This window comes from Hemitrygon akajei, unplaced genomic scaffold (genome assembly GCF_048418815.1).
Source record: "Hemitrygon akajei unplaced genomic scaffold, sHemAka1.3 Scf000061, whole genome shotgun sequence".
Taxonomy (NCBI): domain Eukaryota; kingdom Metazoa; phylum Chordata; class Chondrichthyes; order Myliobatiformes; family Dasyatidae; genus Hemitrygon; species Hemitrygon akajei.
In genome coordinates, this window is record NW_027331947.1 from 1,356,691 (window position 1) to 1,372,439 (window position 15,749).

Here is a 15,749-nt window from a genome sequence, read left to right on the forward strand (position 1 = left end):
TGAAACCCACACTCTCACACTGTAACAGAGACTGACAGATACAGAATGAAACCCATACTCTCACACTGTAACAGAGACTGACAGATACAGAATGAAACCCACACTCTCACACTGTAACAGAGACTGCCAGATACAGAATTAAATGCTCATGAAATTAAAAAAACAACAGGTAATAATGACGATCCAGAAGATTTGAATGCTAGCAGGATGGAGATTAGGATCGAAATTACGAAGCTCTGAGGTGCCCTAAGAAGGCCTTTCCGAGCAGTATTGATGAAAACCACAAGGCTGTCTAAAAGTATGTGAAGAGCAAGATGATAAAATGTGAGAGAATAGTACCAATCAATGGGGAGCGTGGAAAAGTGTGTCGGGAACCGGAGGAGATAACAGAGACACCTAATGAATACTTTACTTCAGCATTCACTGCGAAAAAAAGGATCTTTACGATTGTAGAAATGACTTGCAGTGGACTGAGAAGATTAAGTGTGTAGCTGTTAAGGAAGAGGATGAACTTGTTAGAACGAATGAGGCGAACCCAAGTGCAGGACACAGGCACGGAGATTTGGTTAGGATGGAGACGTAAACGGCAAACAGGAGGGAGAGCAGGTAAGCAGGAGTCGTCGGACAGAATTTATCTTGACTCGGATCCTAGAGAAAGAAACGGCGGACAAAACCCTTCTTAGTATGGAGACAGGGTTACACTGAAGTAAAACTTTAGAAGTCTTACCTTTGCGCGGAGAGGCTGGGTTTCACAGGTAAACCTCTGAACTGGAATTGCACTTAGAAAACTGATCTTCACACGAAGAGACGGAGTTTCACAGGTAATTCTCGATACTGAAGAAAAAACTTAGATCATACTATCCTAAGCGGTCGGTAAACGTTAATCACCACACAGGCAAAACCAACGATCTGGCAACTAGTGGTTGTGCCGCTAGGGCTTTTACGCTGCAGGTCCTGATGGAAACCAGGTGTGTCGTCATCAAAGGGATTTCGGAGCAAATAGGAAATTAGCGGTCGGAACCGTAGCATAATGAAAGGAAAGTTCAAGCAAATACGGAATTAACGATCAGGACCGTGATAGCACACACCACTCCCCGCCCCCCGCAAGGGAGGCTCCACCAGGCTTGTCCAGGTTGTCTCGATGAAAATCACGGATGAGGGAAGGGGTCAGGATGAAGGAGCGGGGAATCTAGGTGCACTCCTCCGGTCCGGATCCCTCCCAATCGACCAGGTACTGGAGACCCCTGTCTCGGTGGCGCACATCCAGTATTCGCCAGACGTTATATGCTGGGTAGTCATCAACAATCAGGGCGTGTGGAGGGGGTTCGGCAGGAGGGCACAAAGGGCTGACAGTTACCGGTTTCAGTTGGGAGACGTGGAATATAGGAAGAATGTGTATAGATTTTGGCAGTTTGAGTCTGACACCCGAGGGGTTGATTATAATCTCGAATGGTCCAACGTAGCGAGGGGCGAATTTCTTGGGTTCATCCTTAAGGGGGATGTCTTTTGACGAGAGCCAAACCTTCTGCCCAGGCAGATAATTGGGTGCAGGAATTCGATGGCGATCGGCAATCCTCCGGTTGCAGTCGGCTCAACCGAGCAATACCGCGCATGCATCCTTCCAGATCTTGCGGCACTGGCGGAGACGGGCCTGACTGAAGGCACAGTCATGTCATCTTCATGTACGTGAAACAGAGGGGGTTGGTAACTGAAGGAGCATTCGAAGGGCGACATTCCAGTGGCAGTGCTGAGCAGGGAATTGTGGGCGGACTCTACGCAAACGAGATGTGTGCTCCAGGATTACAGGTTGCTGGCGGTTATGCAGCGCAGTGCTGCTTCCAAATCCTGGTTCTCTCGTTCTGTTTGACCATTAATCAGCGGGTGGAAGCCGGAATACAGACTTACTGAGGCTCCAAGGGCTTGACAAAAGGATATCCAGACTTGAGAGATGAATTGCGGACCCCGCTCAGATATAATGTCCGAGGGAATTCCATGATAACGGAAGATGTGATGAAGAAGGAGGTCGGGTGCTTCGGCTGTAGGGAGTTTGGGAAGTGTTAGGAAGTGCACAGGTTTGGAGAAGCGGTCCATCACGGTGAGTGCGGCAGTGATCCCATGTGAAGGGGGTCGTCCCGTAATGACATTCAGCTCAATGTGAGACCAAAAGCGGCTAGGGAAAGGTAGGGGACGAAGCAATCCAGCAGGTGGTCGGTGTGAGGCTTTTACACGGGCACACACAGAACAGGCAGAGACGAAGGAACGAGTGTGAGCATCCATGAAGGGCCACCAGAAATGTCTCTTCAGAAGGGATAGAGTCCGATCAATCCCGGGATGGCAGGCGAAACGAGAAGTGTGCCCCCACTGGAGAACCTGAGACCGAACAGCGTCAGGCACGAAGAGACGACAATCGGGTCCATTCCCTGGGTCAGGCTGAGTCCGCTGGGCCTCGCTGACTATGGATTCGATCTCCCAGGTGAGGGCAGCCACCACACCGGATGGTGGAAGGATGGTCTCGGGGTTGGGAAGCCCTACTCGGAGACATATTGACGACAGAGAGCATCGGGCTTCCCGTTCTTGGGACCAGGACGATAGGCGAGTGTGAATCTGAAACGGCCAAAAAGTAATGCCCAAAGTGCTTGGCGGGATTTCAGGCGTTTGACATTTTGGAGTTATGCGAGGTTCTTGTAGTTCTTCCAGACGATGAATGGATGTTCAGCGCCCTCTAGCCAATGTCTCCACTCCTCCAAAGCGAGTTTGACGGCCAGTGTCTCCCGGTTCCCTACGTCGTAGTTCCGTTCGGCGGGGTTTAGGCGGCGAGAGAAGGAGGCGCAGGGATGGAGCTCTTGGTCTGGGTTGGAGCGTTGGATGAGGAACTGTCCCACGCCAGAGTCGGAGGCGTCGACTTCCTCAATGAATTGACTAGAAGGGTCAGGTTGGGCCAGGATGGGAGCGGAGGTGAAAGCATCTTTAGCTCCGAATAGGCCGATTCCGCATTGGTGGTCCAGTTTGAAGGGGTCGCAGGAGAGGTGAATCGAGTAAGGGGCGCTGCCACCCGGCTGTAATCCCTGATGAAGCGACGGTAGAAATTTGCGAACCCCAGAAATCGCTGGAGTTGCTTAAGCGTCGTGGGGTTTGGCCACTCCGCCACTGCCCGTGTCTTTTCGGGATCCGCCCTCAATTGCCCGCTCTCAATGATGTACTCCAGCAAACTGACGGAACGGGCATGGAACTTGCACTTCTCTGCCTTAACGAATAGCTTGTTCTCCAAAAGCCTCTGAATAACCTGATGGACATGGTGGGTGTGTTCCTGAAGACTGCGGGAGAAGATTGAGATGTCGTCCAAATAAAAGAAAACGAAACGGTTAATAAATTCCGTAAGGACATAGTTTATCAGGGCTTGGAAGACAGCGGGGGCATTGATGAGGCCGAATGGCATGATCAGGTATTCGAAATGACCAAGAGGGGTGTTACAAGCTGTTTTCCCACTCATCTCCCTCCCTTATCCTGACCAGGTGATAGGCACTCCGCAGGTTCAACTTAGAGAACATTGTGGCTCAAAGGCAGAGTTGATCAGGTGCAGTGGACACTTATTCTTTATAGTAATGCTACTCAGGCCACGGTAGACAATGCAGGGTCTCAGTGAGCTGTCCTTCTTCCCCACAAAGAAGAATCCTGCGCCTACAGGGGAAGATGAGGGTCGGATAATGCCCGCCGCGAAAGAGTCATTTTGGTAAGCCTCCTTTGCTTCCCTTTATGGTCGGGCAGGTCATACAGCCGACAGATGAGTAGAGGGACCCGGGGAGAAGGTCCCACGCTGTAAATTGTCCAGAATGTCCCGTTACTAACATGACTCAGTATGTTTCATCATACTACTTTGCGGCGTTCGTAACAGGAGCCAACGGATGTGATCCCAGAAACGGAGAGAGGGTGAAGACCGCGAAGACCAGTTTAGGAAAGCGAGATCGAGGATACGGTGTGGGAAGGAGAGTGGTTAAGCAGGCGTGGTGAGAGAGGTCAGCGAGACGACACGGGTTGCTTGTTTCTGAAGGACGTTAGAATGGAAGCGCTGTAATCCCAGAATTCCCTGCAGGAAGGAAAGTCCTCTAATCGCTCAGTGCATTTATGGACAGTATTCTCTGACTCACACTTTCCGACCTCATCCCAGTATCTCTCTCAACCCGTAGTGTCTATTTCTCTCCCAAGTATTTTAATTTCGCGTCTCTCTGTATCCACCAGTCTCCCCAACCCTCCCCCCCCCTCCTGCCAATTTCTCTTCCTACCCGCTTTCACTCATATCCACCCCTGTCTTGGGCTTTCCCCTTCCGAGTTCTCTTCTAATCTTCCTCCTCACATTGATCTTTCCACATCACAAATATCTGTTCTCACTCCAGATCTCACGAGTTCCCCGGTCTCCCTCCCCCTGGTCTTTCTTCCTCTACCCTCGGTCTCTCCCTCTACCCCGCCCCACCCGGTCTCGCTCAGTTTCTCTCCCCCACTGCCGTTTCTCCTCTCCTAAAATCTCGGCTGCGTCTCTCTCCCTCCCGTCCTTCTCAGACTCTCGCCGCCGTCTCTTTACATTCCCCAGTCTCTTTCTCCTCAGTGAGGAAGACTAACGGAGCATTAAGCGGGATCTGGACCAATTTGAACAACGGGCTGAAAAACGGCGGGTCGCATGTAACACATACACAAGAGTCAGATGTTGCACTTTGGGAGGACCAGCCAGGGTTGATCTGACACAATGAGAAACAGGGCACTGAGGAGTCCGATAGAACAAATGAATCTGGGAATGCAGGTCCATATTCAATGGAAGTTGTGGCGCAGTTAGAAAGCTTTTCGTACATTGGCCCTCATAGACGAAAGTACTAAGTACAGGAGTTGGGCTGTTATGTCGATGCTGTTTAAAAAATTATTGAGGCCTAATTTGGAATAATGTTGTGTTTTTGCTCAACTACCAACAGGGCAGAAATAAATACGTTTGAACGAATGCAGAACAAAGTTACACGGCTATTGCCGGGACTGGATGTTTTGAATTAAATGGAACGATTAGGTATGTTAGCACTTTATTCCCGAGCGGGCAGAAGACTGAGGGGAGATTATGATAGAGGTATACAACATTAAGACGCGTATAGAGAGTATAAATGCAAGCGGGCTTTCTCCACTGATGTTGGGCGAGAATACAACTGGAGATCACGGGTGAAGGGTGAAATGTGAAATGTTTAAGGAAAATAGGAGGGGAAGCTTCTTCACCCAGATGGACTCCAAAGTGTAGACAGTGCTGCCTACGAAAATGGTTATTGAGATTCCGATGTGAACGTTTCAGAGATGACTGGATAGGTACTGGTATATGGATGGCCACGGTCCGGATGAGGTCGATGGCAGTAGGCAGTTTAAATAATTCCTCATTGACCTGACGGGCTGAAGACCCTGTTTCTGTGCGGTGGTTTCCTCTGGCTGTCTGACTGTATACCTGGGTTAGAGCTTTAGTGTCTCACAGCACCGACCAATCTAGAAAGTCGTTGATACTGTTCGATCCCTCTGTCCTTGCACACACTGAAGCGCAGATGTGAGATGATGAAGGATGGAAGCTTTGGAAATTGTTTATTCTGTATTCTCCAATAGCCTGCGATGGTTTTAAAGGAAGACAAGTGTCAGCCCGAATATTTGCTTTGCCTTCGCTGCGTTTTTAGTTTGTGTAGTTCTGTGTGTTTCATTTATTATTAATTTCAGAGGGAGACACGGATTCCACACCTGCCATGTGGATTCAGGGTAAAATGGATCGAAATATGAGCGTATCTACACCCGATACAATAAAACCACGATTCAGAGATAAATTGGCATTAGGATAACTTGATGCGTACTTGAACTGGGAATTTGGAATTGGCATTTTGGAAGGCAAGTTATTTTAATAAACAGAAAAACCTTCTGCTGAACACTTTGAAATGCTGTTTTTAAGTTGTAGGGCTCCATTGGAAATGATTGCTTTGAAGTCATTGTTGCATCTGCCCTGTATTATGTAAATGAAAGGTTAGATTAGATAACGTGTCGGTTCAGTCAATAGCTGAGCGATCTGCTTACGTCTTCAGCCCTATTAGATAACGTGCCGGTCCAGTCAATAGTTCAGCGATTTGCTTACACCGTCACCCCTAATTCCATTAACTTTCCAGCAGTTGCTGGGTGGTCAGATTAAATCGCTTATTTCCCTCAGCCCTGTTTCTCGGAACACTGTAACTGCAGAGTCCAAAATAGAGTTGTAACTTGTACCACAATTTCGACCTACCGTGCGGAACACGGTTGTCCGCTCTCTTCCAGCAAGAATTCACCCTATCTACTACATGATCAACCTTCTGTTAGGAAGCCAAATCTGAATCAACGCAACCAGGTTTCCTTCGATCCCAAGCCTCCTGACTTTCTGAGTGAGTCTACTATGGGGAAATGATCAAACGCCTGACCAGAATTAATGCTCCCACATCGACTGTCCTGGTTCATCTGTTGGTTTTATTTTCTTTTTTTTTTTCAAATAACTCAATCTGACTCATGAAGGACAACATGCAATGTTGTCTCTCCGTAGCCAGACTACGTTCCTCCAAATATTCATAATTTCCTTCTTCAATAATCCTCTCCAGGAGTTTACCCACTACTGATGTGAGGCTCCCTTGTCTGTAATTCCAAGAGGTATCCCTATTATCTTTAGTCAACAAATAAACAATATTTTCCAACCCCCCCCCCCACCCCCAAGTCATCTAGTTCTACTTCCGTGGCCAGCGAAGACAGAAAGATCCTGACCAAAAGCTCCTAATATCTTCTCTCGCTTTCCCAAATTACCTGGACTATATCCCTTCTGTCACTGGGGAATCATCCATCATAATGTTTTCGAAGTTTCCCCCGAATCCTCTTTCTGAGCGTCTGCCGTTTTACGCTGTGTTCACATTCATCAATGTATTCAGTGAGGAGCTTCAGTGCCTTTTTGGACTCCAGATACAAGTTTTCCTCTGATCTGCCCAGACTCTCTCCAGTCTCCGCCTGTTCTTCACAGTGCAATTCGCAAAGAACTTCTCAAGTCCCCTTCTACCTCTTCTAACTCCATTGTTTATTTTTTCCTTTCTACATTTTGACCCGTTATATCCTTACCTGATTCTTTCTTCCTAATTTTTTAGTATCGTTCTTTCTTCCTCTTGAAGAGTTGTTCCAACTTTCTTGTCACCCAGAGTTACTTTACGCTATCATCCTTTCCCTGCTTCAGGGAGACAAGCCTATACTGAACCCTATGTCAGTACTCCCAATACAATCCCCTCATATTTGTTGCGCATTTCCCTGAGTACATCATTTCCCAATTTACTTTCCCAAGTTGCTGCCAGGTCGCACCATAATTCGCTGATCCCCAATTAAATAGATCCCATGCTCCCTGATCAAGGTAAATGAAGGGGAGTTGTGCCCTGTTGTTCTGTAATGCTGAGCCGCGGAAAGATCTGTCACCTGATCCGTTTCCCTTTTCTAATATTAGATCCGGTACGGACTGTTCGCTAGTCCACCTCTCTTCTCATAGTGACATTAATCCTTCCTGGCCACAACTGAGAAATTATGCTATAACGAAACTTTTTACCTTAGGGAGTTGCCAAAGAATATTATGGAAGTTTCAGTTACCCATGCCAATAATATGGCAAATGTCCATGTCCCGCTTCCTGATCGGTTCCTCACTGTTCCCGTTGCAAGTTTTTTTTTCTTTTGTTAGAGGGGCTGCTGTATAGAATAGTCCAAGTGAGGTGATCACATATCTCTGTTTGTCTCACTGTTGCCCTCCGTATCTGCAGCTGCGATACTATCCCTGGTTTCCCATCGCACTCACTTTCCACTTTGTTACCCGAATCTGCCCATTTTGAAACATCTAAACCCCGGAAATTCCTGAAGCCATCCCTGCCCTTGTGACAGTCGAGTGTCTGTGATAGTTTGGAACATACTTCAACCATTGTAACAATCACGCCAGCCGCATTGAGCGTTTGTATTGCTACCTACCTGAACTGTATGACGTCAGCAATACTCCGCCAATTCTGCATTTTCCGGAACCCCAGGCATATGATTGTTTGAATTAATGACATATTTGCCAAGCCTGTTCATTGTAAAACGGCTTTATTTGAAAACTCCGCTGAATCGTCAGTAGACACGGGCGTTATCTACACAGATGGCCATTTAATGTAAACACATACTTCATTCCATTCCTCAGCTCTTCTCTGAATTTCCTCTGTGTCAGTGTATAGATACAAGTATTGGTACACATGCTGAACATTTGCAACATGGACCCAAATTGCTGTAGGATGTATACCGGGGAACTCAAATATCTGTCCTGGTAATAATAGTTTTGCGCTTGCCATTTCAGAGAATAGGCTACAGAGGGCATCCAAAATAATATGAAATTAGCTGATATAGAAAACAGCAAAATCATCGATTTTCTGCGTTTTTCCACCTCGGCATCTTTCTGATTGTCGCCGCTGTGCCGAAGCCTTCTGCGGACTCTATTTGCCACAACGATATGCCTTACGTTTAACCCGTTAAACACCAGGATTAAGGCTATTGGTATCAATGGTGTTAAAATACCATCCAGTAATGCGTATCCTCTCCACACGGGTGAATTAGCGTACTCATATGTGAGGGCGCAACGCCAGGGCATGTTGTCAATGATGACGTAAGGTTCAATGGCAAAGTAAAAGGGGGCACATTTCCCGCAGCTCACTATAACAACGGTCACGATAACCACCGTTGCTGTTCTCTCGGTGCAGTATCGCTCCCGCAGCTTTCGGCAACATATTGCGATGAAGCGATCGAAGGTAAAACTGACCGTAAACCAAACAGAACAGTCCCTCGTTACAACCCGAAATACAAGTGTCAGTGCGCATACAGGAGTGATGAGCAGGGATTTGGAATAAATGTAGATATTGTTGGTCTGTTCCACTAAAGCAACAACGATAACCACCATTAGATCCGCTGCTGCCATTCCAACCAGGTAACGGGTGATGCATTTGGAGAGTCCGCATTTTCCCCGAGACAGGATCACAATCGCCGTTAAATTAACTGCAAGAAATTTGGAAATAAAATAGAAATATGGTCAGCTCCCTGAATGCCCCCATTCTACCGATGCTATGCAGGTTATGGTCTGTTTGGAAGTGGAAAGCGGCAATCCAGTGTGTGCGGTCTCGGTCGCTGCACTCCGGCTGGAGGACAATGACGGATGTGAGTGTCAGTGGATTGGCGACATTCCCACAGTTTCGAGCGAGGCATCCGAGTTCCACGACTCACGTACCGGTGAGCAGTCGATCGCTCCTGTAAACAACACCATTTCCATTATTAGAGGTGAAATAGCTGAAGGGATTGTTTGTAGCCGTGACAAAGTGGCATCATGGAGATATAAAGCACGAGTGCTCATTTACTGACTCACGGAAGAACAGTCCTACATGTTGGAAATATACTGGACCTTCATTTAAATAAACTGCCACGTAGTTATATGGTCGAAGAGTCTGCACTGATAGAGACTCGGACCTAGAAAAGCAGAGACCAGCATCACTTAAGAAAGCCTAGGGTGGTTAAATTATGAAACTGTGGCAATGGCGGCACCAACATAATTGACAGAAGAAGAAAACACTGCGATCGAAGTACGGAAAATGGAAATAAAACCATTAGATGCCTGAATCCTCCATTCCGGAAACACGTTTCAGACGACGGTAGAATCTGTGCTCAGTAACAGTGCGGATACCGCAGCAGAGTAACGACGGCACCATACATAAAGTGACCAGCTCCGGCATCTTACCGGGGACACCAACCGCTACAAGTGTGGGATAGAAAATGGCCGCGATGTAGTAAATCGCCGCATATCCCATATTCCGTCAGAAGCAGCGTTCAGTTGTACGGTACGTTTCAGCTGCTCAGATGGACTGGTGATCGGTTTAGCGGACTTTTATTGAGGTGAGAGCAATTCCACTGAGGCAATTAGCGTGGCGATCACGTCAGGGACATGAGTGACGACCAACTGCACAAACAATAACGTTAAACTATTTTTACTCAATGTCCCTGTGTCATTAATTTTACTCCTCAAGGGATACTGCAATCTATTTACTTTAAAACAAAACATGATGTGAATTTTCCATGTTAATTTCCATGATACATGGCTTCAGCTATTTAAGTAGGACTTTTTTTGTATCTATGTTACTTTTAAAGTCGTCATGCATATTGAAGTCGATTTATTGTGTAATATTTGACCGTGCACATTCGCTTCTGAAATTGAGGGAAGGAGTTTGTTCTGGCGGGTGAACTGGAGAACACTTCTTTATTAAAGGGGAACATCCGTTCATTCTTTTCTTTCGTTCATTCCAGTCATTCCGGGCGGTGTGAGTGATGGAATTGACAATGCCAGCTGACATGTATTACAATAACACTGCACTTCTATTCCTCCAAACAATTTAAAAGATCGACAGTGATATTCCAGAGGCCTGTGATCAAAAAGGGAACGTGTCCTGGGAAATTAGCGAGGGCTGAGGACAGTTTGAAGAACAATGATTTCCAGCGCACACATGGGCCGTTTGGCAGGAACCTGACCTCTGCCAGTGAATGACCTGACCACCACATACCCGTGACGTGCGATGCATTCTATTTAACTTTAAAGATATGCTCAAACCAGCTACAATTCTACCAGCATTTTGTCATCCATTCTATGTTTGAACAAAAGTAACAGGTAAAATCTGTGAACATTCCGCAGGTTTTCAGGATATTAATTGCCACGTAGTTGTCTGTTTTTCTCCTGATCTGCTTTCCGGTATATTGTCTTTCATACAAACATAGAAAACCTACAGCACAATATAGGCCCTTCGGCCCACAACGTTGTGCCGAACATGTCCCTACCTTAGAAATTAATAGGTTTACCCATAGCTCTCTATTTTTCAAAGCTCGATGTACCTATGCAAAAGTATCTTAAAAGACCCTATCGTATCCGCCTCCACCACCGTTGTTGGCAGCCCATTCCACGCACTCGCCACACTCTGCGTAAAAAAAACATACCCCTGACATCTCCTCTGTACATACACCCAAGCACCTTAAACCTGTGTCCTCTTGCGTCAGCCATTTCAGCACTGGGAAAAAGCCTTGAAACTTGGTTCGAAAAAAGAGGGATGTCTACAATAGATATAGGCAGCATGGAGTAAAGGAATTGCTCGAGGAATATAAAGAATGTAAAAGGAAACTTAAGAAAGAGATTAGAAAAGCTAAAAGAAGTTACGAGTTTGGTTTGGCAAATAAGGTGGAAGTAAATCCGAAAGGCTTCTACAGTTATATTAAAAGCAAGAGGATAGTGAGGGATAAAATTGGTCCCTTAGAGAATCAGGGTGGTCAGCTATGTGTGGAGCCGAGGGAGATGGGAGAGATTTTGAACGATTTCTTCTCTTCGGTATTCACTAAGGAGAAGGATATTGAATGGTGTAAGGTGTGGGAAACAAGTAAGGAAGTTATGGAACCTATGACAATTAAAGAGGTGGAAGTACTGGCGCTTTTAAGAAATTTAAAAGTGGATAAATCTCCAGGTCCTGACCGGATATTCCCCAGGACCTTGAGGGAAGTTTGTGTAGAGATAGCAGGAGCTCTGACGGAGATCTTTCAGATGTCATTAGAAATGGGGATTATGCCGGGGGATTGGCGTATTGCTCATGTGGTTCCATTGTTTAAAAAGGGTTCTAGAAGTAAACCTGGCAATTATAGACCTATCAGTTTGACATCAGTGGTGGGTAAATTAATGGAAAGTATTCTTAGAGATAGTATTTATAATTATCTGGATAGACAGGATCTGATTAGGAGTAGCCAGCATGGATTTGTGCGTGGAAGGTCATGTTTGACAAACCTTACTGAATTTTTTGAAGTAGTTACGAGGAATGTTGACGAGGGTAAGGCAGTGGATGTAGTCTATATGGACTTCAGCAAGGCCTTTGACAAAGTTCCACATGGAAGGTTAGTTAAGAAGGTTCAGTCGTTAGGTATTAATGCTGGAGTAATAAAATGGATTCAACAGTGGCTAGATGGGAGATGCCAGAGAGTAGTGGTGGATAATTGTTTATCGGGATGGAGGCCGGTGACTAGCGGGGTGCCTCAGGGATCTGTTTTGGGCCCAATGTTGTTTGTAATATACATAAATGATCTGGAAGATGGGGTGGTAAATTGGATTAGTAAGTATGCTGATGATACTAAGGTAGGAGGTGTTGTGGATAATGAGGTGGGTTTTCAAAGCTTGCAGGGAGATTTATGCCGGTTAGAAGAATGGGCTGAACGTTGGCAGATGGAGTTTAATGCTGAGAAGTGTGAGGTTCTACCATTTTGGCAGGAATAATCCAAATAGAACATACAGGGTAAATGGTAGGGCATTGAGGAATGCAGTGGAACAGAGAGATCTAGGAATAACAGTGCATAGTTCCCTGAAGGTGGAGTCTCATGTAGATAGGGTAGTGAAGAAGGCTTTTGGAACGCTGGCCTTTATAAATCAGAGCATTGAGTACAGAAGTTGGGATGTAATGTTAAAATTGTACAAGGCATTGGTAAGGCCAAATTTGGAATATTGTGTACAGTTCTGGTCACCGAATTATAGGAAAGATATCAATAAATTAGAGAGAGTGCAGAAACGATTTACTGGGATGTTACCTGGGTTTCAACACTTAAGTTACAGAGAAAGGTTGAACAAGTTAGGTCTCTATTCATTGGAGCGTAGAAGGTTGAGGGGGGATTTGATCGAAGTATTTAAAATGTTGAGAGGGATAGATAGAGTTGACGTGAATGGGCTGTTTCCATTGAGAGTAGGGGAGATTCAAACGAGAGGACATGATTTGAGAGTTAGGGGGCAAAAGATTCAGGGAAACACGAGGGGGTATTTCGTTACTCAGAGAGTGATAGCTGTGTGGAATGAGCTTCCTGTAGAAGTAGTAGAGGCCAGTTCAGTTGTGTCATTTAAGGTAAAATTGGATAGGTATATGGACAGGAAAGGAGTGGAGGGTTATGGGCTGTGTGCGGGTAGGTGGGACTAGGTGAGATTAAGAGTTCGGCACGGACTAGGAGGGCCGGAACGGCCTGTTTCCGTGCTGTGATTGTTATATGGTTATATATGGTTATCCACACGATCAATGCCTCTCATTACCTTATAAACCTGAATCAGCTCACATCTCATCCTCCGTCGCTCCTAGGATAAAAGGCCGAGTTCACTCAACTGTTTTCATAAAACAATCGTCACTATAAGCATGTACAGAACAGCGGATGTGCTCAAGCTCACCTGTCAATCACACTTCCTTCTGCTCCTGCAGTGCACCGCTCCGTGCCGATTGTGGTTCTCGTACCGATGAGCGGTCCTCGGCTTATTGGAGGAAGTCTCTTCACTCTGTTTCCATTGTGGAACTCGCACTAATGTGCGGCCGTCGGTTGATTCGAGCAAGTAGTACCTCTGCCTTCAAATGTATTCTCCCAAAGAGAAACACCTCGTAACATTCAGATTGAGCTCCATATGTAACTTCTCAGGGCTGCTCTGCGTCCTGTCACTGTCCTGTTGAAATCGGTGACATCCTTCTAAAATCATTTATAAAAACCCAAAAGCCGGGGGTCTGAAACTGATCCGTGCAGGACACCACTGGTTACCGACATCCAGGGAGAAAACGCTTGATCTACAACTACAGTCTGCCTTCTGTGGGCGTCCGTCCTGAATCCACCAGCCAACTCTCCCTGGATAACAAGCCTTCTGACGCTATGAACGGTCCTACCATGGTTAACCGTTTCAAATGCCTTATTAAGATCTATTTATACCTGATAAACTTTTCTACCTTTACCAATCTGTTTTGTCACATCGTCACAGAATTGAACCAGGCAGTGAGCTATGACCTGCCACTCCCAAAGCCATTCTGATTCTCCGAAATCAAGTTCTCCCAAACCTTGCAAATTCGGTTTCTTGGAATGTTCTCCAATAATTTGCCCGTCACTGAAGTAGGATTCACTGGGCTATGATATACAATGGTATCTTTACTCCCTTTCCCGAGCAAAGAGATAGTATTTCCATCTCCAATCTCCTGATAGTGCATGTGCGGCAGTGATAACGCAAAGGTAATCGCCAAGGGCGCAGCAATCTCGTCCTCCGCCTCCCACCGTAACCTGGGGTTTCTCGCAACCTCACAAGAGGACTTATCTATCCGAATGTTTTTCAATCGTTCCTGTGCATCCTCTTTTCTAACCTCGTCCAGTTGTCGCACGTAAGCCCGTTTGACGCTTCCTCACAAACGCCAGGATCTCTCACTGGTGAAAATTGAAGTGAAGTCCTCATTAAGGACCTGTCCCACCTCCACCAGCTGCAGCCGTAAGTTTCATCTCTATCCCTGACCGGTCCTACTCTCACTCTAGTCACCCTCTTCTTCACACACAACCAGAATGTCGTGGGGTTTTCATTAATCCCGCTGTAGGCCTTCTGTAGAGGTTTCAAGTTCCCTAATTCCATTCTTTAGTTCGTCCCTGGCTGCCTTGTAACTCTACAGCCGTGTCCGATCATAGCTTTCTGAACCTGGTCAGTTTAATTCTTTCTCTTAACTAGATGAACATCTCTGTCAAACATAGTGTCTTCACCTACCCAGAACCCTTTGTATGTGCTGCCTAAAGTACCTCCTCATTTCCGTTGTGCATTTTCCAGGGTGCATCCATTCCCAGTTTTTGCTCTGAGATTCCAGCCTAAAACATCGTAATTCCATTTAGCTAATTCATTAATTTGGAAACTTCGGTCCTATGGGGAGATAGCAGGACAGTGCCGTCAGTTCGGGGACTGACATAGGTTCGTAGGGAGAGATCGTGGTAACGGGATTTGTTTGGGGACTGACAGGCGGGTGTGGGGACAGAGCAGGGCAGTGTGATTAATTCGGGGACTGACATAGGTTCGGGGGAGAGATCGCGGTAAGGGGATTCGATTGGGGACTGACACGCGGGTGTGGGGACAGAGCGGGGCAGCGGGTTAGTTTGAGGACTGACTCAGGTCTGTGCAGAATAAGCTGGGACTGAACGGGGCATTGGGGTTAGTTTGGGGTGACACGTGGCTGGGGAGATAGCGAGATGGTGGCATTATTTTGGTACTGGCACAGGCCTCTGGGATTAGTGTTGTTTTGTCTCCACGCCGTCCTCCTTTATTTCGAAACTTATTTAAAGTCAACATCTTGTGGCCACGGAAAGGCGACCGTTTCCACCTTAACGCTATCAACCCCGGCCAGGGTTAAACACACCGATAGCTCTCCACCGGCCATCCCTTTGTCCACACTGTGAGCAAAAGCCCCACCCTCGTCGTGGGCACTCAAAGCTCACCAGTGTCCTCCGTTCCTCAGGGGTCGTGTGTCTCCTGTGTGTCCCGTGTGTCTGAGTAAAAAGTCGACTGACCTGGCATATATCTCCAAGTGCTGAACACCAGCTCTCCAGCACATAGCTCCGCCTTTCGTTGTCCAAGGCAACTCATAGACTTTCTCCCTGCTGCTGAAATAGCACGCAAACTGTTCTCTCTCTCTCTCTCTCTCTCTCTCTCTCTCTCTCTCTCTCTCTCTCTCTCTCTCTCTCTCTCTCTCTCTCTCTCTCTCTCTCTCTCTCCTCTCCCTCTCTCTCTCTCTCTCTCTCTCTCTCTCTCTCTCTCTCTCTCTCTCTCTCTCTCTCTCTCTCTCTCTCTCTCTCTCTCTCTCTCCCTCGTTTAAAGGAACAGTCCACTTTAGAATAATCCTTCAGGT

General features: G+C 46.6%; 1 protein-coding gene across 1 annotated transcript in view; it reads left to right on the forward strand.

The window, feature by feature from the left end:
- The first annotated feature begins 14,079 nt into the window (after nucleotides 1–14,079).
- The window catches only part of LOC140721754 (NACHT, LRR and PYD domains-containing protein 3-like), a 54,318-nt gene continuing 52,648 nt past the window's right edge, over nucleotides 14,080–15,749 (forward strand). The window contains exon 1 of the mRNA XM_073036552.1: nucleotides 14,080–14,249. Coding sequence (XP_072892653.1) covers nucleotides 14,080–14,249 — 170 coding nt within the window. The remainder of the gene's footprint in view (nucleotides 14,250–15,749) is intronic.